General features: G+C 40.2%; 1 protein-coding gene across 1 annotated transcript in view; it reads right to left on the reverse strand.

Moving 5' to 3' along the window:
- DSCAM (DS cell adhesion molecule) overlaps positions 1 to 27,516 on the reverse strand; it is a 749,662-nt gene that overhangs the window by 590,971 nt on the left and 131,175 nt on the right. Inside the window, exon 4 of the mRNA XM_059165108.1 lies at positions 11,069 to 11,215. Coding sequence (XP_059021091.1) covers positions 11,069 to 11,215 — 147 coding nt within the window. The remainder of the gene's footprint in view (positions 1 to 11,068; positions 11,216 to 27,516) is intronic.

Here is a 27,516-nt window from a genome sequence, read left to right on the forward strand (position 1 = left end):
CACACGCGCACGCACACACACGCACACACACATACTCTGACATGCTCCAGAATTAATCTGCTACCACATTTTCCTTCCTTCCTCTCTCTTTCTTCCTTTCTTTCTTTTTTAAGATATTATATTAACATGTCTTTAGCCATGTGTCTACTTGTCTCAGAAGTTCAAAACTCAAAAACTTTTTGTTGTTGTTGTTGTTTTGCACTATAATCTTGAATACAATTTCCAATTATGAGAATGGGAATGTGTCTTCTCTCTGAAGGCTGACACTTCACAGGCTTTCTGTTCACCCTGGACCATTCAGGATCTCACTAGTGGCTTATTTCTGAAATGCCAGACTTGAGCCATCCGACCAACCACTAACATCACCTTCATTCCCAGAGTTGGCAGTTTCTCTGCACTCCCCAGGCAGGTTTTAATGACATTCAGGGGGCAGTGGAGTAACACGTAAAAACTAATTTAATGAAAATAGACTTAAGCATGGAGCACTGGGTGTGGTGCAAAAAAAAAAAAATAATGAATACTGTTATGCTGAAAATAAAAAATAAATTAAAAAAAAAAAGAAAATAGACTTAATTGGCAAAAGTATGATCAAGTAATGGCTTTTAAAAAAGAAAGAGACCAGGACCCCCCCTTCCTGTGTGCATCACCATTTTTCAGTTATCCTGCTCGCCCAAAATATAGCGTGGTAAGAATATTCCATCTCTCCCGCTTTCTAATTCCAGCCTCCTGCATCCCTTCTGTGCTGACTTCCAGTGTTTATAAGGATGCTCCTACTTCCTGGAAATCAAGATAGGTAGATAGATAGATAGATAGATAGGACGGAGGAAGGAAGGAAGGAAGAGGCGAACTCCTTTAACAGTTTCCATTTCGATCTACAAATTTCTTTTTCAGTGACTGTGAAACCAAGACTTCTTTGTTCCTGCAGTTCCCTGGTGCTTGTATTTATTTATTTTTTTTTTAATTTACCAACATACAGTACATCATTAGTTTCAGATGTAGAGTTCAGTAATTCATCAGTTGCATAGAACCCAGGGCTCATCACCTCCCTGATACTTTTAAAATCCAAGACCAGGCTTTCAGATGGCAACAGGCCTGTCCCCTAAATCATTTTGATGTTGATCTCATTCTCTTTACTCACAAGCACCTTGAGGGCAGAGCTGGTTCTTATCACCATGGTAACCTGAGCAGCTTAGTGGCAGGTCGCCTTGAAAATGCTCAGTGACTATGAGTAAAATAAAAATATGAGTGCCTTAAGAGGCGAGGACGTGACCTCTCTTAGAGTCACAGGTTTCACGGACAGAGACAGCCAGCCACATACAGCCCTTCTTGCTCCCAGCAGCTGCGCCCCCCACTCCAAAAGCCAACAGAGCACATCAAACCTGATCTTAGTTTAAGTTTGCTGAAACGTGAAAACCTTGCCTCCCTGGAGTGACTGTGTCTACAGTGTGATTGCTTTCCCCATCCTAAAATGCAAAGCAGCATTTTCTTAAATGGCCACCGCTCCTGGGAAAGCTTCTGTTCCTCCCCAGGCAAAAAACACTGCAGGTGTGTGTTCCTGTGATGGCCGCAGCTCTGCCTGTCCCCATGGTCACACCACACACAATGAGGTAATCTCCCCCCTTAGCTCCCTGAGAGCAGAAGCCATCTTGGGGCAGAAGGGAGGGGGGCTTCTTCAAGTCCAAATCCTGCTTTATCTATGGTAACCAGACCCAAAGACTGCATCTCTAAACCACCACGAGTATTTCATGTGAAGTGCTGGGCTAATATCCTTTGATATTTAATGTGGGCAGAAAATTGTTCACTTTTACCCAAAATACAGGAAACCAAATAATCGTCCGTGGACTTGAACTCATTGATTCTAAGAGATAAAATTCTCGTTGAGTCATCACTAATAGAGGTGTTCAGATGGGAAATATCATAACAGAAAATTGGGCCAGTGCTAAAGAGGGAGACAGATTCTCTGGGAATAGTAAAATGTTCACTGTTTCCATTTTCCAAATCCAGTTACCCTTGGGCTGTGTCTTTGATGTTAATGTAGCTAAACCCCCGGTGAGATTCTCAGAATTTTATCAGAGGAAACAGACACAGAATGCTGGGCTCTCTCATTGCCAGCCTCCCTAATCGGAAAGAAACTCTCCACGGGCCACTGAGTGAAACCCAAATATAAAGCTGTCGATATTGTTCTTTGCCGGGATGGGGTCCTGTGTCTCCTATCAGCAGTACCTCCCAAGGCACATTGCTATCCACACTACTACACTTTTATGGGCTACATTAATATTCTAATATTTAAAGGGCTCTCATTTGTGCTTCAAGGAAGAGAAGTGATAAGGATGTTGGAAAACGAGTATGAACATCATTGGTCTTGCTTTTCCTGCTCCTTTCTGTTAGGTGAGAAGACAATAGATCTAGGTTCATCCCCTTCACGGAGGACAGTAAATGCACAGTGTGCACCTGTCCCTGAGATGCGTTCCCTCCACATATTCCCCATTTCCTATATCCATCGGCCAGAGGATGAGAGTGAAGGGGGACCACATGGCATCCCATGGTCAGGCGGAGAGCCCAGGGAGACAACAAAGCAGAGCACACGGCAGCACCAGACATTACGTGCCTCTCCTTCCCTGGGGGAATTAGGGGATGCTTACTTTTCACCCTGTGTTCATAGCTCCGGCTGCAATAAATGAATAAGTAAGTAAAATGTCACAGACCAGGTGGCTTCAACAAGAGGCATTTGTTTTTCACAGTTCTGGAGTCTGGTCATCCAAGAACAGGCTGCCTCAACAACTGGGTTGTGGTTACAGCCCTCTTCTGAGATTCAAATGGCTGCTTGCTCCCTGTCCTCATTCAGTGGAGAGGGAGAGCCCTGGTGTCACTCCTTTTTTTTTTTTTTTTTCTTTTTTAATTTTTTAAATTTATTTTCAGCATAACAGTATTCATTGTTTTTGCACCACGCCCAGTGCTCCATGCAATCCGTGCCCTCTCCAATACCCACAACCTGGTTCCCCCAATCTCCCACCCCCTGCCCCTTCAAACCCCTCAGATTGTTTTTCAGAGTCCATAGTCTCTCATGGTTCACCTCCACTTCCAATTTCCCTCAACTCCCTTCTCCTCTCTAACTCCCCATGTCCTCCATGCTATTTGTTATGCTCCACAAACAAGTGAAACCATATGATAACTGACTCTCTCTGCTTGACTTATTTCACTCAGCATAATCGCTTCCAGTCCCGTCCATGTTGCTACAAAAGTTGGGTATTCATCCTTTCTGATGGAGGCCTAATACTCCATAGTGTATATGGACCACATCTTCCTTATCCATTCGTCTGTTGAAGGGCATCTTGGTTCTTTCCACAGTTGGGTAACCGTGGCCATTGCTGCTATAAACATTGGGGTACAGATGGCCCTTCTTTTCACTACATCTGTATCTTTGTGGTAAATACTCAGTAGTGCAATGGCAGGGTCATAGGGAAGCTCTATTTTTAATTTCTTGAGGAATTGCCACACTGTTCTCCAAAGTGGCTGCACCAACTTTCATTCCCACCAACAGAAAGGGTTCCCCTTTCTCCACACCCCCTCCAACACATGTTGTTTCCTGTCTTGCTAATTTTGGCCATTCTAACTGGTGTAAGGTGGTATCTCAATGTGGTTTTAATTTGAATCTCCCTGATGGCTAGTGATGATGAACATTTTTTCATGTGTCTGATAGCCATTTGTATGTCTTCATTGGAGAAGTGTCTGTTCATATCTTCTGCCCATTTTTTGATATGCTTGTCTGTTTTGTGTGTGTTGAGTTTGAGGAGTTCTTTATAGATACTGGATATAGATACCTTTTGTCTGTACTGTCATTTGCAAATATCTTCTCCCATTCCATGGGTTACCTCTTTGTTTTGTTGACTATTTCCTTTGCTGTGCAGAAGCTTTTGATTTTGATGAAGTCCCAAATGTTCATTTTCACTTTTGTTTCCTTTGCCTTTGGAGACATATCTTGAAAGAAGTTGCTGTGGCTGATATTGAAGAGGTTACTGCCTATATTCTCCTCTAGGATTCTGATGGATTCCTGTCTCACATTGATGTCATTTATCCATTTTGAGTTTATCTTTGTGTACAATGTAAGAGAATGGTCAAGTTTCATTCTTCTACAAATAGCTGCCCAGTTTTCCCAGCACCATTTATTGAAGAGACTGTCTTTTTTCCACTGTATATTTTTCCTGTTTTGTCAAAGATTATTTGACCATAGAGTTGAAGGTCCATATCTGGGCTCTCTACTCTGTTCAACTGGTCTATGTGTCTGTTTTTATGCCAGTAGCATGCTGTCTTGGTGATCACAGCTTTGTAGTAAAGCATGGAATCAGGTAACGTGATGCCTCCAATTTTATTTTTGTTTTTCAACATTTCCTTAGTGACTCAGGGTCTCTTCTGATTGCATACAAATTTTTGGATTATTTGCTCCAGCTCTTTGAAAAATACCAGTGGAATTTTTATCAGAATAGCATTAAAAGTATAGATTTCTCTAGGCAGTATAGACATTTTAACAATGTTTATTCTTCCGATCCAAGAGCATGGAATGGTCTTCCGTCTTTTTGTGTCCTCTTCAACTTCTTTCATGACTGTTCTGTAGTTCCTCAAGTACAGATCCTTTACCTCTTTGGTTAGGGTTATTCCCAGGTATCTTATGGTTCTTGGTGCTATAGTAAATGAAATCTATTCTCTAATTTCCCTTTTTGTATTTTCATTGTTAGTGTATAAGAAAGCCGTTGATTTCTGTACATTGACTTTGTATCCTGCCACGTTGCTGAATTGTTGTATGAGTTCTAATAGTTTGGGTGTGGACTCTTTTGGGTTTTCCATATAAAGAATCATGCATGTCATCTGCGAAGAGAGAGAGTTTGACTTCTTCAATGCCAATTTGGATACCTTTTATTTCTCTTTGTTGTCTGATTGCTATTGCTAGGACTTCTAATACTATGTTGAACAAGAGTGGTGAGAGTGGGCATCCTTGTTGTGTTCCTGATCTCAAAGGGAAGGCTGCAAGCTTTTTCCCATTTAGAATGATATTTGCTGTGGGTCTTTCATATATAGATTTTATGAAGTTCAGGAATGTTCCCTCTATCCCTATACTTTGAAGTATTTTAATCAGGAAAGGATGCTGGATTTTGTCAAATGCTTTTTATTTTGCATCAGTTGAGAGGACCATGTGGTTCTTCTCTCTTCTCTTATTAATTTGTTCTATCACATTGATTGATTTGCAATTCTCACTTCAGACAAATTAGATTTTAAACTAAAGACTATAGTCAGAGATACAGAAGGACACTACACCATTCTTAAAGGGACTATCCACCAAGATGATCTAACAATTGTAAATATCTATGCCCCCAATATGGGAGCAGCCAATTACATAAGAAAACTGTTAATCAAGATAAACAGTCTTATTGATATGAATACATTAATAGTAGGAGATCTTAACACGCCTCTCTCAGAAATAGACAGGTCATCGAAGCAGAAAATCAATAAAGAAACAAGAGCATTGAATGACACATTGGACCAGATGGACCTCATAGATATATACAGAACATTCCACCCTAAAACAACAGAATACTCATTCTTCTCAAGTGCACATGGAACCTTCTCAAGAATAGACCACATACTGGGTCACAAATCAGGACTCAACCGATACCAAAAGACTGAGATTATTCCCTGCAAATTCTCAAATCACAGTGCTTTGAAACTGAAGCTCAATCACAAGGAAAAGTTTGGAAGGAACTCAAACACCTGGAAGCTAAAGACCACCTTGCTTAAGAATGCTTGGATCAACCAGGAGATCAAAGAAGAACTGAAACAATTCATGGAGACCAATGAGAATGAAGACACTTCGGCCCAAAACCTATGGGATACAGCAAAGGTGGTCCTAAGGGGGAAATACAGAGCCATCCAAGCCTCCCTCAAAAAAATTGAAAAATCCTTTCTGATGGAGGCATAATACTCCATAGTGTATATGAACCACATTTTCCTTATCCATTTGTCCGTTGAAGGGCATCTTGGTTCTACCAAACTTTTGTAGCAACATGGACGGGACTGGAAGAGATTATGCTGAGTGAAATAAGTCAAGCAGAGAGAGTAAATTATCATATGGTTTCACTTATTTGTGGAGCATAACAAATATCATAGAGGACAAGGGGTGTTAGAGAGGAGAAGGGAGTTGGGGTAAATTGGAAGGGGAGGTGAATCATGAGAGACTATGGACTCTGAAAAACAATCTGAGGGGTTTGAAGTGGTGGGGGGGTGGGAGGTTGGGGTACCAGGTGGTGGGTATTATAGAGGGCACGGATTGCATGGAGCACTGGGTGTGGTGAAAAAATAATGAATACTGTTATGCTGAAAATAAATAAATTTAATTTAAAAAATTGAAAAATCCAGAACACACCAGCTGTCTCTACACCTTAAAGAACTGGAGAATCAACAACAAATCAAACCAACCCACACATAAGAAGGGAAATAATCAATATTAGAGCTGAGATCAATGAGGTAGAAACCAGAGATACAGTAGAACATATCAATGAAACAAGAAGCTGGTTTTTTGAAAGAATCAATAAGATCAATAAACCATTGGCCACACTAATCCAAAAGAAAAGAGAGAAAACCCAAATTAATAAAATTATGAATGCAAAGGGAGAGATCACAACGAACACCAAGGAAGTAGAAACAATCATCAGAAGTTATTATCAACAGTTATATGTCAATAAGCTAAGCAACCTATATGAAATGGATGCATTCCTGGAAAACTATAAACTCCCAAAATTGAACCAGGAAGAAATTGACAATCTGAATAGACTGATATCTAATAACGAGATTGAAGCAGTGATCAAAAACCTCCCAAAAAACAAGAGCCCAGGACCTGATGGATTCCCCGGGGAATTCTACCAAACTTTCAAAAAAGAAATAACACCTATTCTCCTGAAGCTGTTTCAAAAAATTGAAGCAGAAGGAAAATTTCCAGACTTTTTCTATGAAGCCAGCATTACATTGATCCCCAAACCAGGCAAAAACCCTACCAAAAAGGAGAATTTTAGACCAATATCACTGATGAATATGAATGCTTAGATTCTCAACAAGATCCTAGCAAACAGGACCCAACAGCACATTAAAAAGATTATCCACCATGACAAGGTGGGATTCATTCCTGGGCTACAAGGATGGTGTCTCTCCTTTTAAGTACACTAATCCCATCATGGCAGGCTCCACCTTCACAGCCTCCTCAAATCCTAATTCTTCCAATGCCTCCACCTCCGAATACCATCATGTTGGGGGTTGGGACCTCAACATATGAATTTTAAGGGGATATGGACAGTCAATCCAGAATAAGACCATTGGAAGATTCTTTCCAAAGATCATTTAAAATAGATGAATTCATTTATGCTCTTAATTTGGTGATCTAATGACCTCATATGACAAGAGAAGCACAACTTGACTCCCGAGTCTAGAGAAAGGCCAACTTAAACCTCCCCTGGAAAGAAATCAATGCATGACCTCATGTATAATAAGCTAATGACACAACTGTTGGAATGGCTAATGAATCCATGCAAATCATGTTGAAACCCAGACAGACATGACCGGTGCTTCTTACCACTGCAAGAACATAGCCCAGTCATTGATTTCCTCAACCAAGGTAAAGGGCAAAAATTAGTAAGACATGCCCATATAAGCCCTTCATTTCTTTTTATAGGAATTCATTGATATTTACTTTTTTTTTTTCCATTAGAAGGATTTCCTAGGTGACATATAGTCACTCACCTTAGCCTAGATTTCCAAAGAGCCCTGGCCTAGAAGGTCTGCAGAAAGTGGATGCCTGCTGACCAGAATCAGGCCTTGCCTCTTTGGCCTCCCTCCAGGGAACTTGGACCTAGGAGGCTGAGTGCAGGGGCAAGAGTGGAGGCCCAGGGGACATACCTCTCCCTGAGCCAGTGACCTCTCACCATGAACCCTGTGCAAGCAGGGACAGTGGCCAAGGCCCTGTGTGGCCTGTGGGAGCTCCAGCTTTTTTGGATCAGTCCCACTCCCAGTCTTCTCTCCCCACTCTACCCACCACAGTGGAGTCTCACACAGCCTCGTTTTCATGGAGGATTGATTCACTGCCTTCTTCCATCAAAGGAAGTGACGTGTGCAGACCAGACATGTTTCCTGGGAACATTCCCAGTCAGATCCACTGAGGGCTGTGCTGTATTAGAATCCCAGAAAGACTTACATGAGGTCATGGCCCCTGCCAACCACCAAATCTAAATCAGTTTAGCAAGGAGGCGCCAGGGCTATCTGTTTATTTAAAGTCACAGACAAATTGACCTTTTAAGACCATCTGCTGTGCATCCCATCTGGAGGTCCTCCTGCTGTCTACAGGACGGAGGCGCCAGGCTCATCCTCTGAGCCTCGCAGCTTTCTATGTGTAGTCACCTGTGTCCCACCTCACTCAGGGCCTGGCCGCCAGCAAGAAATGCAATCTTTCTCCACCGAAACCATTCAGAAGCAGCTTATTAATTAAGATCCTCAGTGTCTCTTAACCATTTTATCACCTCCAATGACTTCATGATCTCCTTCCCTGGGCATTTTTGGCAGTCCTGATGGGTGGAGCTTGGGGGCTGGAAACAGGGCTCAACAGTAAGCCACTCTAAGTTGCATTATAAGGGTAATTTGAAGACTTCTTGTTCTCAGATCCTAACACCTCACCCGGGCACTGTTCTCAGGTTAAACTCCCTGAGAAGTCAAACAGCTTGGACTCACACTCTTTCTGGGTGTGTCTCGGTCTCTCTGTCTCTGTCTCTTTGTGTCTCTCTCCATCTCTCTGTGGACACACACACACATGCATGCACACACACATACACACCATGTGAGCCACATGGAGCATGCTTGCTTAAATGCCTACTTACAAACCAACAAAAGCTTCCTATTAAAGTATCCCTCAATGAGATCAAAGCCTACACTATATTGGTTTTCTGGATGCTTTTGTGCAAAAAAGGAAAGCCAAGTGCTTATCCCTGGCCCACATTGTTTTTAAGTTTTTGCCGAAGGGTAAAACTCCCATGCATAACTGAGGAGATGTGGGCATCATCAGAACCCAACAGCAAGACGCCAGTTCCGTGTCTGCATATCTGTACCCTCTCTGCTCACCAGATATAAAATTCCTTTTATTTTATTTAATTAGGTTCATGTTTGAAGAAAAAAGTCTTATTCACATCAATTGCAACAAGAAACATAAGAACGCACACAATGTATTTCTTAAATATAATAACCTCTATTGCGAACATACAAAGCATCTATGGATATAGATGTCCATATCGATAGGTATATAAAACCTTCAGTAGCTACTTCTTTTTCTCACCCAGATCTCCAGTGGTTCTCCCCTTCCAGGAACATCTCACTGAACAAAGGTGTACTATGTGACCTACCTTGGCCAATTAAATATTAACAGGAATGACATAGGTCTCCTCAAGTAGAAGCACATGGAGGCAGAATGTAATCCTCCCCTGTTCTCTCCCGCTCCACGGCAAACCCGGAGGCTGTATGATGTCTGTTCTACGATGGCCGAGCCTCCATCAGCCCAGGCTACTGAGTGTGGGAGACTGCAAATCCTGCCCCCCATCCTCCCGCTCAGTGCACCCACAAGCCCTCACTACGTGCGTGTGAATATCCTTCCCTTCTGGCCCTGGGCTCAGCCAGAGGGACTCGTCATCAGATTTCTCCATCTGCTATTAAGAAACTAAAGTGACCTCAGAAGACAAGTCCTTAAAACCATTAATCAAAGACAACAAGTAGGGGTGTCCAGCTGGCTCCATCAGGAGAGCACACGATGCTTAGTCATAAGTTCAAATTCCACACCAGGTCTAGAGATAACTAAAAATAAATAAATAAAATTTTTGAAAAAATACAACAAATACAAGTGTACAGGTGAGTCTATTATGATTATTTGCAATCACATTTCAGTCATTGAGCTCAGTATACTTTAAATTATGACGATTATCCAATATAACAGCAAGGCCTCTATCATTCACCAAAGTTCAAGGGGCTCTGACTGGACGGTGTTAAGAAAACCTGAAAATGTCTGTTACATGCCAGTTTACTGGATATATTTCAAAGATCAAAGATACAATTTTTTCAAATGAGTTAATGACTGCTTTAGTGGTCACTGTACAGGAACCTACACTGTCTAGAGAATCAATAAGCTGAAAAACAGAAATGTTATGTCACCATGAGAGCTTAGTTCCAATTTCACATGTCAATGAATGGATGGGCAAAATTTTGGTGGTATTCAAAAGTTGCATGAAAGCACGTGTGTGTGTGCACACTTGCACACACATCCACACAGATGTCTAGAAAAGCAGTCATTTATAACCTATTATAGCACATTGGGTGCTTATCACCACTGTTCTCCAAAAGCAGCCCAAGGTCACTCACTATCCAAAAATGAACAAAGTAAAAACACTGAACCCTTTCCAGGTAGACAGCAAGGGGGCAAGAAATCTACTTAAACACCATAAGACTAAACTATAATATCTTAGAAGAAAATATCAGTTGCATCATTTCCAGGTTCTGAAAACAAACCCATAAATTATACACACACACACACACACACACACACACACACACATACACACATATATATACATACAAAATATGTATGTATATATATGTATATATATATACATACACATATTCTGAGTAGAATCTTCAAGAAAGAGTTCAGAGACATCACATAGCTCTTCAGACATTTGAAAGGGTCACAGCAGACAAAACCAGAGCTTCTGTTTTCCAGATTATGGTTTCAGGCTATCAGTCCTAAGTATTAACACCGAAGATTCTCACAGATGCAAAAACCTTATTGCCCAATTTTCAGGAGCAGAAATAAGCCAAAATTGCCTCAGAGAAGTAGCATGATGGCTATATGTACAGTAACTTATTTCTATCTATCAGTCAATTCACAGAAGAATATCGCAATCGAGCCACAAAATCTAGCAACGCAATTCAACACCTGAAACAGCCTCGAAGAAGGTGAGCCCGGCACCCTGTGCCCCGGACACACCTCGCCTACCTGAGATGAGTGACACGGTGTCTTTCTCCCAGGAGACGACGGTGACGTACGCCTCCACTGAGGAGGGGATAATGCACTTGAAGACCGCAACATTGCCTCTCATGGTTTTCTGGTCCTCCACACGGACTGTATAGGGCTCCCGTAAAACTGGAAGGCAAGAAGACCCTTGGTAAGACACCCTGGCAGGAGTTCATTGTGGGAGAACCTCATTCAGATACATGTGCTGTGGCTTACATGAGGAATTGTACCACCTATAGTCATTGGGGGGAAGAAATCAAAGAAATCTGTGGTTCATGCCTTAAAGACTTTCATCCCATACACAAATAAACTACACTGTTTTCTAAAGGGCAAGAGTATATCTAAAAACAGCTATCTGCCTCCTCGGTGCTCCTGGAGGTAGGAAGTAGCTTCATAAAGAAGTTGTGATCATGGGATACTGCTCTTCCTGTCCCCCAAGGACAAAGGAAGAATTTTCTGACTATGAAGAAAGAGTTGGAAAAAATCAAGAAAGGCAACCTCTCCTGAGATTTCTTAAAAACTACGTGACAAAGTAACTCTGCATAAGTGATTTTTTTTTTTTTTGGCAGTTGCAAAACAGTCTTGGAAACAACTGTTCCTCTTCCCGTGACTTCAGAAGGATGTTGCTTAGCGAGCCTACCCCAGCACCTCCCAAAATAGGAGTATCCCTGAAAACTCTCTGCGGAGCCATCCATGAGCTGGCTGTCTGGGTGAGAGGCAGGGTGGCAGTGGATTTCAGAGCCTACCCTGCAAGCCCACCTGCCTGGGTTCATAGCCAAGTCCAAACACTCACACAATGAGTGAGTAGCCTTGCAACCTAGACAACAGGGATTTTGGTGATAAATCTACCACTGGGGGAATGTAAGGACTCAGTCAGGTAGTGTGGGTACAGCACTCAAGGTGGTGCTCGCCACGAGCAGGTGGGATACGGCTCTGTGTACCAGCAGCTAGAACCGGATCCACACCATAACCCGACATGAGGAAGACCTCTGTGTCCAGGAGAAGAAGAAATCAGGGCTGTAACCCAAACCATGCCTCACCCCAGCTGGTGAATATGGATGCAAGTCTCACTTCTCCACAGCTTTATTTTCCTCAAGCTTAAAATGAAGGGGTTGAGACAGGAAGATTCTCACAGTCTGAGTTTTAGGAGCCTGGTTTTCTATGATAGCCTCAGAGACAACTTCTCTCACCATCCATTCAGCTTTCCTCGAGTTTTAGTCATTTACTGGACAAGGATGTGTTGAGAAAACTGGCCGTGGAATTACTTTTTAAAGAAATTAGTATACCAACGAAAATAAGAATGAGTTTCTAAAGGGAACTCTCTTCATAGGCAGAGGTGAATGTTCTAGAAGAAGCATTTTTAAGATTGGCGCTGGTTTTGTGACAGGCTGAATATCTTAGTATAGAGTGCGGCCTTATTCAGAGTATTGCTCCCCAAAGCCCACTTTTAAAATCAATATTTAACATTTTCCCCACTTGGAGAATTTTTTTTCACTCCTGTCTCAAACCAGAGAGATTTTCGGAAGTCTGGGACTCTTCTGAGAACCCCCACCTCCACACTCCCCATTAGCAGTCTGACGCCATGTGCCAAATGGTGAGTCCACACCGCTTGTAAAATCTCCCCAGGGCGATAGCTCAGGGTGCCCAAGAGCCTGGCCTCGGGAACATCGCCATTAACACAGGGGCAGGAGCTGATTTTGCACAGGAAAATAACTCAGTCGGTAGCACTTCGGGAAGAGCGGTGGTCCACACTCTTGGTCGGAAAGAGGTGACAAAGAGGTAAAGAAGCCAAACTCCCTCATGAATGAGGATCGGATTGTGGTGGAGGGAAGACAGATGAGAGGATGGGGTCGAGAAGAGAAGAGGAAGGGGCTGGACAACATGGCCAAGGGCCAAAGAGTCCATCAGCACAGGGAGAAGGTCACTGGAGCAGGTGCAGGAATCCAGTGGAAGTCTCTTGTGTGATGCTGGTTGGGAACTATAAGATCACTTCATCTCCCCAAACTTCCAGGGCACTCTGCCTCACACGAATGGCTCAGGTGGCTTCACACGAATTTCATGGAAATTAAAGCCAAAGAAGACCAGGGCAAGAGTTGACGCCCATCCAGTGACAGAGGAAGCACTTTCCCAGAGGGCCTAAGTGCTGGTCACCGGAGCCAGAGAGAGGGGCCCAGTGGGGACTTGCCCTTTTGCACCCAAAGTCCTGCCCGCCCAGAACTCCTCAGTCCAGGCCTCTCACACATACCATGGGGCACCTTCTCCCCTTCAGCTGCCCATAGGTCTCACCTGCTCCCTCTATCTCCCATGTCAGCCCCAGGGAGCCCAGATCTTCTTGAAGCCGGGATACAACTAGGTGCACTGCATCCCACCCAGTGCATAAAGAATGGGGCAGGGAAAGAAACACTCCACTCCCTCCCTAGATTCTTCTACAAAGAGAGACCACTCAGGGAACCTTGAAAAAAATTAACTGTAGAACTTCTAACAATGCTTGGCACATAGTAAGTGCTGAATAAATGCTTGGAAGGTGAATAAATAAAAATCACAGAGCTTCCCTGTTGCAAGTACTTCTAACCCTACTGTAGAATAAAATATGTTTTTATTGTGTTATGTTAGTCCCCACACAGTACATCTTTAGTTTTTGAGGTAGTGTTCCAAGATGCAGTGTTTGTGTACGACACCCAGTGCTCCGTTCAATCCCAGCCCTCCTTTTGATGACTGAGTAATATTCCATTGTATATATGGACCACAACTTTATCAATTTGTCTGTTGAAGGGCATCTCAGTTCTTTCCACAGTTTGGCTGTTGTGGACATTCTGCTGTAAACACTGGGTTGCATGTGGCCCTTCTTTTCACTGCATCTGTACCTTTGGGGTAAATATGCAGTAGTGCAACTGTTGGGACACTATTATTTAAAAAAAAAAAAAAACAACTTGAGTTTTCATTATAGATCTCTTCCTTATTGATGAAAATAAGGTAGGCCCCTGAGGCCCCACCACTTAAGAAGCCAACACTGCTCTCTAACAGAATATACCTCTCATAACACAAGTCTCCCAGGATCACAGCAAGCCTCCCCAAGGTACTTGCTGCATCTAGTCCTTACTACCACCACTTAGGGGAACAGAGACTGAGTTACAGACATAAGACCCAGGCAAAAACTAAAACATGACTGACATCTGTATTACAGGGAAGGGTGAGCTAAGCCTTAGGACCTTGTGTCCTAAGATGGGCTCTCTTTGGAAGCAGGTCAGAGGTGAGGAACTGGGGGAAAGTGGCTGACTGTAGATATGGTCCCAGGAAGACCAGAGAGGGAGAGGCTGGGGATGTAGGGAAGGGCAAGACCTAAGCCAAGGTGTGATTTCAGGGCAGTTCCAGCCTCTACCTGAGCCTGAGGAGAGCTGTGAATGTGAGTTACACTTTGAGCTCCTCTCACTCCATACCTGGAGCTGGAACTTAATCCTTACAGCAGTCTGGCACTGGCTCAGGGCTGGTCTCAGGGCCCCGCATTCCCAGGCACTCCCCACTCTGTGTGTGTGAAGTGGCTCCAGGATACCAACCATCCTCTAAGGGCTCTCTGTGTGAGCTGTCAGCAACCAGCAGGCTCGCACAGGTGCCCTAGACCCCACTCCTCAGGCACACACAACCCACCAGCCGCAGGGCTCCCTCCTGCCACCATCAGGATGATGAACCATGCCATAGTTGGGGTGGAGGAAAGCAATCTCCCTTCCCTATTCCCCCTCCCATGGTGTTCAGGTGACCTCTAAGGGATTATAGCCTCCATGCTAGTTTGGGAAAGGGGTGGCTTCCACCATACCCCACTTTAGAGCATGTGCACCCACTCCTACCCACACTCCTGCCCTGGCCAGAATGGAGGCTGCCAGTCATTTCTAGACAGGGGCAGAGAGGAGAGGCCAGGCAGGGCCAGAGCACTCAGCATTAGAGGGCCAGTAGTGGTCACAGTGGGTTTAGGGAGGTGGAGGCTAAGTGGGGCTCTGGGCACCCAGAGACTGGAGAAGGGGTCACTGAGAACCTATCTGGGGGAGGTGGCATGAGGCAGAACCCTGCAAGAGCTGAGGCACTGAGCTCCCAGAGCACGTTCCATTGTCCCATTATCTTCAGTTATGAAATGCAAGTGGAAAGAGAAAAGCATTCATGTTTCAAGATGGCAACAGAAGAGCATTGAGCCAGAACTCCGGGACCTTCTCAGCACTGGGCCCTGTGAGACTGCTCCCATCCCGGGACATAAGTCCCATGTAGCAATCGGACAATGGGGGATGATGGGGTGGAAGTAAGTCAAAGGAGAGTCTGAAGAATTGGGCCCTGCAGGGGAGGCATGTCTGGGTGGCCCTCTTCTCCTGATGGGCTAGCCTCAGATTCTGCCTACCCCTCTGATTCCTATGTCCAATGTGAGAAAGCATCAGCAAATGCTCATGGGTTGGCTTTCTCTGGAACACCAGAGGACTTAAGGCTGGTCTTTCCTGTTTAGGAAATGGTCATCCGAGGCACATTGTGACCTAGAGGCACATTAGTTTTATATAAATCTGGTTTTGTTCTATTACATTTTGTAGCTGATAACTTAATAAATTGAGGTGTGCCTCAAATAATCAATTACATCTTGAACACACCCTCATGTCAAGCACTGACTCAGGGACTATGGAGATCACAACACTTATGGAATGATCATCTGAAGAAAGAAAATTCAGGAGGCAGAACAAGTAGAAGAAAAGAATAAAAGACGGACAGGCACAAGTGAGAAAGCAGGGTGGAACTGGCGAGCCTGAGTAGCTGGTACGGAAGGGGGCACTTGAGCTGGCACTGAAGGACCAGAGGACTTATAGGTGGAGAGGAAAGAGAGAGAAGAACAGTGGTGACACAAGCAGGGAATATTCCAGAGATTATGAGGTACTGAACCAGCACTTTTTAGCTACACTGGCTTCCAACCACAACTCCTATGCACAGGCAACAACAGGTTCACAGAAATCCCCTCTCCCTTGTCTGAAAATGGAGGTAAGATCAACCTCGCAAGACATGCCGATTAAAATACAGAAAGCCTTAAAGTACTTGGCACAATGTCCAGCACATAACCACTTTAGTCACTGAGTCTCTATGATTGCCGGCGAGAGGAGCTGATCCAAACTACCAGAAGCTGAAAGATGAGACCTCTTTGAAGCCACGGTTGCTTTGGAACCTGCAGCCAGAGCCCTGGGAAGGGCTCCGCAGCCTCTCTCTCTTTGATCCTGGCTTCACATTCTCTTTTCCCACAGACAGGTTTCCTCTGCTTTCCTGGTCTGCGTGGGAGGAGGGAGGATCCTCGACCCACAGTTCCCAGACATCCTGAGGAAAAATGGGTGATCTTCCAAGATTTCCGTTTCAAAATCACAAAGCAGAGAAACGGATGGAACAACCTGGTTAGTTGCTCTCCCTCAGTACCATCCACTTGGAGCAGAGGTTCCAGACTCTTGTGTGATGTGGCTGCAAGAGACGGCTAAGGTGCTTGCCGTGGGCTGGTCAGAGTGGCAGCGAGACGAGCAGCTACTGTACTCTGTGAACCTCAAGACAACCCTTGAGTGACTAGGTCAGCCCAATATTATTACTTGCTTTCTCTCAAGACAACTTTATCAAGATACTATTGATATACACTAAAATAACACATTTACTGGTGGTTTTCACATATGTAGACCCCCATGAGGTCACCACCACAATCAAGATAATGAACAGACCCATCAGCTGAAAAGTTGACTTGTCCTCTGTGACCCGTCCTTTGCACCCCCGTTCACAGGCAACAACTAACATGCTTTCCATAATTCTAGATTAATTTACACATTTTAGAGTCTTACATAAATGGGCATACATTTTTATGTGACGTATTTCACTCAGTATGGTTATTTTGAGATTCCTCCCTGCTACTGTGTTTACCAATACGCTATTCCCTTCTTATCTGTGGTTTTCCTTTTTGTGGTTTCAGTTACCCATAGTCAGCCGCGGTCTGGCAGCACCCGATCCTCCTTCTGACCGTACTATCAGAAGGTCAATACTACCCTCATTCCACATCACATTGCACATATCTTTCATCTCACTTTGTCTCATCCTGGAGGCATTTTATCATCTCACATCACCACAAGAAGAAGGCAATAAGCTACAGGTATTTGATATTTGGTATAAAAAGATATTTGGGGAGAGAGACACCATTCATATAACTTTTATTACAACACATTATTTTAATTTTATGATTGGTGTTTGTTGATGTCTTACTGTGCCTAATTTATAAATAAAACTTTACCATAGGAATGTATGTATAGGAAAACACACAGTACATGTAGACTTTATTACTATTCATGGTTTCAGGCATCCACTGTGTACGTCAGAACACATCGCCAGTGGATAAGAAGAGGGACACTGTAGTCCATTCTTTTTCATCCAATTTTATGGGTAAACCACAATTTGTTTACTCAGTTGTCTGTTGATGGGCTTTGACTCATTTTTAGCTGTTACAAAAACAGCTGCTATGAACATCCATGTAAAAGTCTTTGTATGGACATATGCTTTGGTTACATACCTAAGAATAGAATGGCTGGGATATATGGCAGATATTTATTCATGTTTTAAGGAGATTGCCAAACTATTTTCCAAAGTGGCTATATTATCTTACATTATCACCAGAAGTGCATGAGAGTCCCAGCTGATGTGTCTCCTCACTTACACTTGGTCTGGCCATTGTTCTTACTTTTAGATTGGTAGACATATCTATCTCACTGTGGTTTTAATCTGCATTTCCTCAAAGGTTGATGATGTTAAACGTCATTTCATGTGCTTCCTAGCCATTGTATATCACCTCTGTTACAGTGTCTCTCTAAAACTTTTAACTCAAGGGGCACCTGGGTGGTCTCTGCCTTCGGCTCAGGTCATGATCCCAGGGTCCTGGGAGTGAGCCCCACATTGGGCTTCCCTGCTCAGCGGGGAGCCTGCTTCCTCCTTTCTCTCTCTGCCTGCCTCTCTGACTACTTGTGATCTGTCAAATAAATAAATAAATAAATAAAAATCTTTAAAACTTTTAACTCAATTTTAAATAGATTATTTTCTTATGATTGAGTTTTTAGATTTCATTATATTTCTGGATAAAAGCCCTTTAACAGGTATATATATATATATAACAGGTATATTTTCTGCCAGGATGCAACCTGCCGTTTTATGCTAGTAGCAATTATTTTAGAGGAGCAAAAGTTCTAAATTTTGATAAAATCCAATATAGCAATTTGTTCTTTTATGGATTGTGCTTTGGGTATCATACCTAAAAAATCTTTATATAATCCAAGATTGCAAAGATTTTTTTTCTATCATTTCTTTCCAAAAGTTCATAGGTTTATATTTGTATTTATGATCCATGTTATGTTTTGTATATGATACAAAGTATGGATTGAAGATCACTTTATTTTTTCAATTTTTTGAAAATGGACATAGAGTGCTTCCAGCATCATTTGTTGAAACAACTATCCTTTCATTGAACTGTTTTGCACCTTTGTCCATATGTGTGCCAATTTCTAGACTCTGTTTCATATTACTTATGTTTAAATAAGTATTAAAAGTCAAGCAGTGTTAGTTTTCTTAAATTACCATCCATTTTTCAGGGCTCTTTTGGCAGGTCGAGGTACTTTGTATTTCCATATAAATTTTAGAATAAATTCATCAGTTTCTATTTGCAAAAAAAAAATAAGTCTGCTGAGGTTTTCTTTTCTTTTTTATTTTTTTAATTTATTTTCAGCATAACAGTATTCATTGTTTTTGTACCACACCCAGTGCTCCATGCAATCCGTGCCCTCTATAATACCCACCACCTGGTACCCCGACCTCCCACCCCCTGCTCCTTCAAAACCCTCAGATTGTTTTTCAGAGTCCATAGTCTCTCATGGTTCCTCCCCTTCCAATTTCCCTCAACTCCCTTCTCCTCTCTATCTCCCCATGTCCTCCATGCTATTTGTTATGCTCCACAAATAAGTGAAACCATATGATAATTGACTCTCTCTGCTTGACTTATTTCACTCAGCATAATAGTGCTTTTCTGATGGAGGCATAATACTCCATAGTGTATATGGACCACATCTTCCTTATCCATTCTCCCATTGAAGGGCATCTTGGTTCTTTCCACATTTGGGCGACCGTGGCCATTGCTGCTATAAACATTGGGGTACAGATGACCCTTCTTTTCACTACATCTGTATCTTTGGGGTAAATACCCAGTAGTGCAATGGTAGGGTCATAGGGAAGCTCTATTTTTAATTTCTTGAGGAGTCCCCACACTGTTCTCCAAAGTGGCTGCACCAACTTGCATTCCCACCAACAGTGTAAGAGGGTCCCCCTTTCTCCACATCCCCTCCAACACATGTTGTTTCCTGTCTTCCTAATTTTGGCCATTCTAACTGGTGTAAGGTGATATCTCAATGTGGTTTTAATTTGAATCTCCCTGATGGCTAGTGATGATGAACATTTTTTCATGTGTCTGATAGCCATTTGTATGTCTTCATTGGAGAAGTGTCTGTTCATATCTTCTGCCCATTTTTTGATATGCTTGTCTGTTTTGTGTGTGTTGAGTTTGAGGTGTTCTTTATAGATCCTGGATATCAACCTTTTGTCTGTACTGTCATTTGCAAATATCTTCTCCCATTTCGTGGGTTGCCTCTTTGTTTCTTGACTGTTTCCTTTGCTGCGCAGAAGCTTTTGATTTTGATGAAATCCCAAAAGTTCATTTTCACTTTTGTTTCCTTTGTCTTTGGAGACATATCTTGAAAGAAGTTGCTGTGGCTGATATAGAAGAGATTACTGCCTATGTGCTCCTCTAGGATTCTGATGGATTCCTGTCTCACATTGAGGTCTTTTATCCATCTTGAGTTTATCTTTGTGTACAGTGTAAGAGAATGGTCGAGTTTCATTCTTCTACATATAGCTGCCCAGTTTTCCCAGCACCATTTATTGAAGAGACTGTCTTTTTTCCACTGTATATTTTTTCCTGTTTTGTCAAAGATTGTTTGACCATAGAGTTGAGGGTCCATATCTGGGCTCTCTACTCTGTTCAACTGGTCTATGTGTCTGTTTTATGCCAGTACCATGCTGTCTTGGTGATCACAGGTTTGTAGTAAAGCTTGAAATCAGGTAACGTGATGCCCCCCGTTTTATTTTTGTTTTTCAACATTTCCTTAGCGATTTGGGGTCTCTTCCATTTGGATTGTATTGAATCTATAGACCATTTGAGAGAGAACTGACATCTTAATAACACTGAATCCTCCAAGTCATGAAAAATAATTTTCTCCCTTTACTTTCATCTTCTTTATTTTCATTAGGTAGTGCTTTATAATTTCCAGTGTACAGATCTTTCACATTTGGGATCAGATAGATCCATAAGTATTTCTTATTTTTTGATGCTATTTTAAATAGTATTTTTAAATTATCTACCAATTTGTGTGTGTGTGTGTGTGTGTGTTTATTTTACGTACTACTGTTTTGATAAACTCATGTATTACTTCCAGTAGCTTTTTTTTTGTAAATTCCATCAGATTCTCTACATATATAATTGTCATCTACAAATAAAAACAGATGGACATGTTTCTTTGCAATCACAATGTCTTTTATTTATTGTTCTTGCCTTATTAACTGGCTACCATTTCCAGTTCAATGCTGAAAAGAAGTGGTGAAAGCACACAGTCCACATCCTTGTGTCCTTCATCTTTAGAGGAAAAGCAATTTTTTACCACTAAGATGTTAGCCATATGAAGATTTCTATAGGTGCTTTATATTACCATAAGGAAACTAACTTTTATTCCTTGTTTTCTGAGAATTTTATCATAAGTGAATGATGTATTTTGTAAATGCTTTCTGCATCGATTGAAATGATCACATGGCTTTTATTTTAAATATGTTAATATGGTAAACTATCTGGATTAATTTTCAAATGTGAAAGTACTCTTACTCTGGAGATAAGGCCAACATGATCATGATGTATTATCCTTTTTCTTTGTTGTTGAACTCAGTTTGCTAAAACATTGTTTACAATTTTTACATCTATACTCACTAGATATATTTGTGCTTTTATTTTTCTCTTGTAGTGTCTTTATCTTATTTTAGTAGCAAGGTAGTGCTGATCTCATAAAATAATTCGGGAAGTATTTTCTCCTTGTTAGCTTTATGGGGAGTTTGTGTAGAATTTTTATAATTTCTTCCTTGTGTTTGCTAGAATTCAATACTAATTCCATTTGAGCCTGGAATTTCATTGTAGAAAAAAAAATTTTTTGCTACAAATTCAAATTCTTTAAAAGATACAAGTCTCTTCAATTCATCTATTTCTTCTTGAAAAAAAATTTGTATTTTATGTCTTTCAAGGAGTTTCTTATTTCATCTAAGTTGTTGAACTTATTGACATACACTTGTCCTTAATAGTTTATTATAATTTTGATATCTGTAAAATATATACTGATATCACCTTCCTCTTTCTTGACTTGGTAATTTATCTTCCTTCTTATCTTCTTCTTCAATCTGGCCAGATGTTTCTCAAGTTTATTATTTTGTTTTGTTTTGTTTTGTTTTTTCCAAAGAACTAAGTTTTTGGCTTCACTGATTTCCTATGTTTTATAATCTATTGATTTTTACTCTGATTATTATTCCTTCCTTTCTACCTATATTGGTTTTAATTTGTTCTTCTTTTCTAGTTTTAAGATGGAAGCTGAGTCCAGTATTTGAGACCATTTTTTATTTCTATTCAGGGTTTTTTAGACTAGAAATATTCCCCCAAGCACTGTTTCAATGGCCTCCCCAAAATTCTTACTTTGATATTGTGTTTTCATCTTCATTCCATTTAAAATATCTTCTAGGGGCACTTGGGTGGCTCAGTGGGTTAAGCTGCTGCCTTCAGCTCAGGTCATGATCTCAGGGTCCTGGGATCGAGCCCCACATTGGGTTCTCTACTCAGTGGGGAGCCTGCTTCCTTCCCTCTCTCTGCCTGCCTCTCTGTCTGCTTGTGATCTCTCTCTGTCAAATAAATAAATAAAATCTTTAAAAAAAAATAAAATATCTTCTAGTTTTCCTTCTATTTATCTTTTGCACAGACTATTTAATATCTCACTATTTGGGGATTTCCTGGAGTTAGTGATTATTATCTCAACTCCATTGCAGTCATAGGACATATTTTATATAATTTTAGTTTTTAAAAATTCATCTAAGACTTTCTTCATTCCCTATAATGTGGTTTATATTGGTAAATTTCTATTTTCTCCTGAAAATAATGTGTATTGTGCTATTGTTGGATTCTTTGTTCTTTATTTAAATGTTAATATGGTCAACTATTTAATAGTGTTGTTCAAATATTCTTTATCCTTGCCGCTTCTACCTACTGTTAATTAATAAAAAAGGAGTATTGAAATCTCCATTGATAAATTTTCATTTGTCTGTTTCTCTTCAAATTTCTATCAGCTTTTATTTCATGTATTTTGAATTTGCTGTTGTAGGGAGAATAAATATTTTGAGTAGTCATATCTTCTGAATTCAATGACTCCTTTGTATTATGTAATGAATCTTAGCCCTGGTATTATTATTTTTTCTGAAATATACTTTGATATTAATGTACTTACTCCAATTTTGTGATGTTTTTCATTAAACATATTTGATTTGCTAAGCATAGTACATATTTTCCCATCCTGTTACCTTTAACAAACCTGTATCTTTGTATTTAAAGTACATTTTTTAAGCAGTATTTGAAACTAATCTAGCAATTTCTGCCTTTTAAACCAGATAATTGGAGCATTTATATTTAATGTGTGTATCAGTAGGGTTAGGTTTAAAACCATCATCTTTTTTTTTTTAAGATTTTATTTATTTATTTGAGAGAGAGACAGTGAGAGAGAGCATGAGCGAGGAGAAGGTCAGAGGGAGAAGCAGACTCCCCATGGAGCTGGGAGCCCGATGCAGGACCCGATCCCAGGACTCCGGGATCATGACCTGAGCCAAAGGCAGTTGTCCACCCAGGCATCCCAATCATCTTGTTTTTTTAACTTCTATTTTTACCATCTATTCTTTGTTCATTTTTCCTATTTTTTATTCTATGTTTAGAATTGAGGATTCTTTTTAATTATTTCATTTCTTCTCCTTTATTATGAAGTTTATTATTCATAATTCTCTGTTTTGCTATAGTGATTGCTTTCCATTTTATAACATACATCTCTAACTTATCATAATCTATATTCAGGTGATATTATACCACCTCACTCTAAGGAGGAAAAAAATAAACCTTATAAGAGTATACTTCCACATCTTTACTCCAGACTTTAAGTGTTATTATTTTTATACACTTTACTCATATATATGTTTCAAGCCCCACAATACATTTTGTTGTTGTTGTTTAAACAGTCTTTTAAACAATGTTTTAAAAGACTATAAGTACCAAAAAATTATGGTTTAAAGAAATCTACAGATTTGATGTGAACCCCATCAAAATACTAATGGCATTTTCACAGAACTAATGACGTTTTTCACAGAATCCTAAAACTTTTATGGAACCACAAAAGACCATGAGTAGTCAAAGGAATTTGAGAAAGAGGAACAGAGTCAGAGGTATCATGCATCCTGATTTTAAACTATACTACAACACTATAGTAATCCAAAAATATGGTAATGACACAAAAACAGACACATAGATCAAAGGAACAGAAAAGAGAGCCCAGAAATAAACCCATGCATGTATGGTCAATTAATCTATGATAAAGGAGGCAAGAATATACAATGGGGAAAAACAGTCTTTTCAATAAATGGTGCTGGGAAAACTGGTGAGCCACATGCAAAAGAATGAAACTGGACCACTTTCTTACACAATATTAACAAACTGAAATCAACTCAAAATGGATTAAAAACTTGAATGTAAGACCTGAAACCATAAAACTAGAAGAAAACAGATAGTACTCCTAGAGAAAGAACAAAACAAATAAACAAACCATAAGCAGTAAGCTTTTTGATATTTGTCTTAGCAATACTTGTTTGGACCAGTTTCCTCATACAAGGAAGAAAAAAGCTAAAATAAACAAATGGTACACCAATGAACTAAAAAATTTTGCATAGTCAAATAACCATTAACAAAATGAAAAGGCAACTCATTCAATGGGAGACGATCTTTGCAAATCAAACATTTGATAAGTGTTAATATCCAAGATACATAACGAACTCACACAACTTAGTATCAGAACAACAATAAACACCAAAAAAATAATCTGAATAAAGATTGGGCAAAGGACTGGAAGAGACATTTTTCCAAGAATGCAGATGACCAACAGGTACACAAAAAGATGCTCAATATCATTAATCATCAGGGAAATAAGGTATCATTTCACACTGCTCAGATTTGCTATTATTAAAAAAAAAAAAGAAGAAAGAAAGAAGTGTTGGCAAAGATATAGAGAAAAGGGAAACCTCACATAATGTTGGTGGGAATGGAAAGTGGTGCAGCCACTATGGAGAACAACGTATGGAGGTGCCTCAAAAATTTTAAATACAATCCAGTACTTCTACTTCTGGGTATTTATCTGAAACAAAAACACCAATTCAAAGAGATATATGCACCCCCATTACCTGGAGTGTTATTTATGATAACCAAGATATGGAAGCAACTTATGGGTCTATAGATAAATGGATAAAGACTATATGGTGTGTGTGTGTGTGTGTGTGTGTGTGTGTGTGTAAAATAGATTATTACTCAGACATAAGAAAATTAAATTTTGTTACTTGTGACAACATGGATGGACCTAGATGGTATTTTGCTAAGTGAAATAAGTCAAAGAAAGGCAGACACCATATGATTTCAGTTACATGTAGAATCTAAAAAACAGAACAAATGTTCAAACAAAACAAGAATAGAGTTACAGAGAACAAACTGTTGGTTACCAGAGCAGGGATGCGAACTAGGTGAAAAGGATTAAGAAGTACACAATTTCAATAATATTGTAAAATGTTGTCTGGTGATGAATGGTAACAACATTTACCGGGGGGATCACTTTTTAATGCATGAAAGTATCAAATCACTATGATGTACACCTGAAAGGGATAGGATATTGTATGTCATAGTTATACCTTAACTTTAGAAAAATATAATTTACTGATCATGGTTACCACTGTCATTTTATTCTTCTCTTCAAGTAGAGCCCACACTCCATCAGGTGTCTTTTGTCTTCCAATTGTAGGACTTCCTTTAAGATTTTTACTAGTGCAGGTCCACAGCTGGTAAGTTCTTTCAGCTTTTGTGTGTTCGAAAAAAACCTTTATTTTTGAAATAAAAATATTCTACTTGATATCGATATACATTTCTAGATTTACAAATTCCATTTCCTTTCAGTACTTCAAAGATGTTTCCTCTCTGTTTTCTGACATTGATTCTGAAGGGAAATCTGCTGTCATCCTTGTTTTTGTTCCTCTCTGTGCAGTGTATCTTTTCCCTCTGGCTCTTTTTCATGTTCTGTCTTTAGACTGCTCCTGAGAAATCTGATTATGATGTGCCTTGATGTAGTTTTCTTCATGTGTCTTGTGCTTGGGAGTTGTAGATCTCCCTGGATCTGTGAGTTCATAGTATTCATCAGATTTGAAAATTTTCGACCAGTATTTCAACTGTGTATTTATTTTGTTTGTTTGTTTCACCATCCATTCCTCTGGGGACTCTATTTGTATATCAAGCTACTTGACATATTTTTTTTCCAATTTTCTTTGGAATAGATTTTATTTTTTAGGGCCATTTTAGGTTTACAGAAAACTTTTGCAGAAAGTACAGAGTGTTCCCCAAAGGGATACACTCCTTTTACCCACCCAGGCAGTCTATCTCATTATTAACATGTTCTTTAGTGTTACATCTTTCTTACAACTAAGGAGCCAGTATTTATATATTATTATGAAGTAAAGCTGACAGTTTACCTGGAGGTTCCTTCCATGCTCTGCCGTTCTATAAAGAGTGTTCTGTATCCAACATTAAGGTATTCTCCAGAAGTTCCACTGCTTAAAAATGTTCTGTGATCCATGCATTCATTCTTCCTCTCCTCCTCGCAGACCCTGGAAACCACTAATCTTTTTATTGTCTCTGTATAGTTTTGCTCTTTCCAGAAGGTCATAGAGTTGTAATCATACAGTTTATAGCCTTTCAAGGTTGGATTCTTTCACTTAGTGATATGCATTGATGGTCCAGATTTTCAAGCATCCAATCAAAAATCTATAAGATTATTAGTCATAACATCTTCACAACAAGAAGTAAAATTAAAACAGAAGACATGACTGTCCATCTTGTAGATTCTCATGGACATAGCAATTCTGTGTTTATTAGACATGCATAGGTAGGGTTTGGGGTCAGGAAAACCAGAACATTGATGAGAAGAACATATTTATGTGTACGTGGAAGGTGGAACAGCCACCAGATGAGAGGATGTCATCTCCACCTCCTAAAACATGCAGTGTCACACAAAAGCATTCAATTCCATGACAAATCTCCAAAATGGCACTTAAACAGGAGTAGGCATTGAATTCCTTTATTTGACAGGAAACCCAAGAAAGAAATAGCAGATTAACATGTACAAGCATAGCTGTTTGAAGTTTCAGGTTTTTCTGTAAGTGACACTTTGTAGATTATAAACATGTTTCTATAACACATCATTAACATTTCCAGCCTGCCAAGTAAAAGGCACTCACTCTTTCTGTTTGTCAGGCTTAGAGGTCTCTGTACAAATTTCATTTGCTTTATTTTAATTATTTGGGGTATCAACTTTTCATAGCTCTTGATTAAAGACGATCTTTCTCTTTCTTTCTTAAGTGTGTTCTTGCTCAGGTGCTGGAATTCATGAACGTGTCACAGAGATCAAAATATAGTTGGGAAAATGACTAGCTAGCAGAATGAACCGTACTCTAATGTTTGATTGCTTACATCAAAGAGATCATATGCAGGGATTCAGAAACATTTCATAATTTGCTCATGTTGTGAAGTCTTCAAGCAATACCTACTTGCTTGCTGCAGAAATTATTACAAAGATCCCACAGCTACCTAGTGCATAAGACAACAATCAAAGTCACATTCTCTTTGCCCTGGCATTGTATTGTGTCAGTCTACTGTAGCACTTACAAGGTGAAACGTAAAAAAATTTAAAACACTGTTTGCTAACTAGAGTCTAGCTGTGAGCTTGTTTTCCAGGGCTTTGTTAAATCTGTAAAATAACACAGTATGTCCTATATGTATACCTTTTTTTATGTCTATGAATCTCAGACTGTGTTCCTGAGTTGACATATAAGAATGTAATTTTTAAAATATATAATATGTCATTATAAAAGGGACACAACAAACTCGGGATTTTCTCTTTGGCAACATCCGAGCAATATGGGACACAGTCAAAACATTATAATATGTTAAAATGATCATTTTTTTTTTTTTTTACTTC

Source organism: Mustela lutreola, chromosome 2, assembly GCF_030435805.1.
Source record: "Mustela lutreola isolate mMusLut2 chromosome 2, mMusLut2.pri, whole genome shotgun sequence".
Classification (NCBI taxonomy): Eukaryota; Metazoa; Chordata; class Mammalia; order Carnivora; family Mustelidae; genus Mustela; species Mustela lutreola.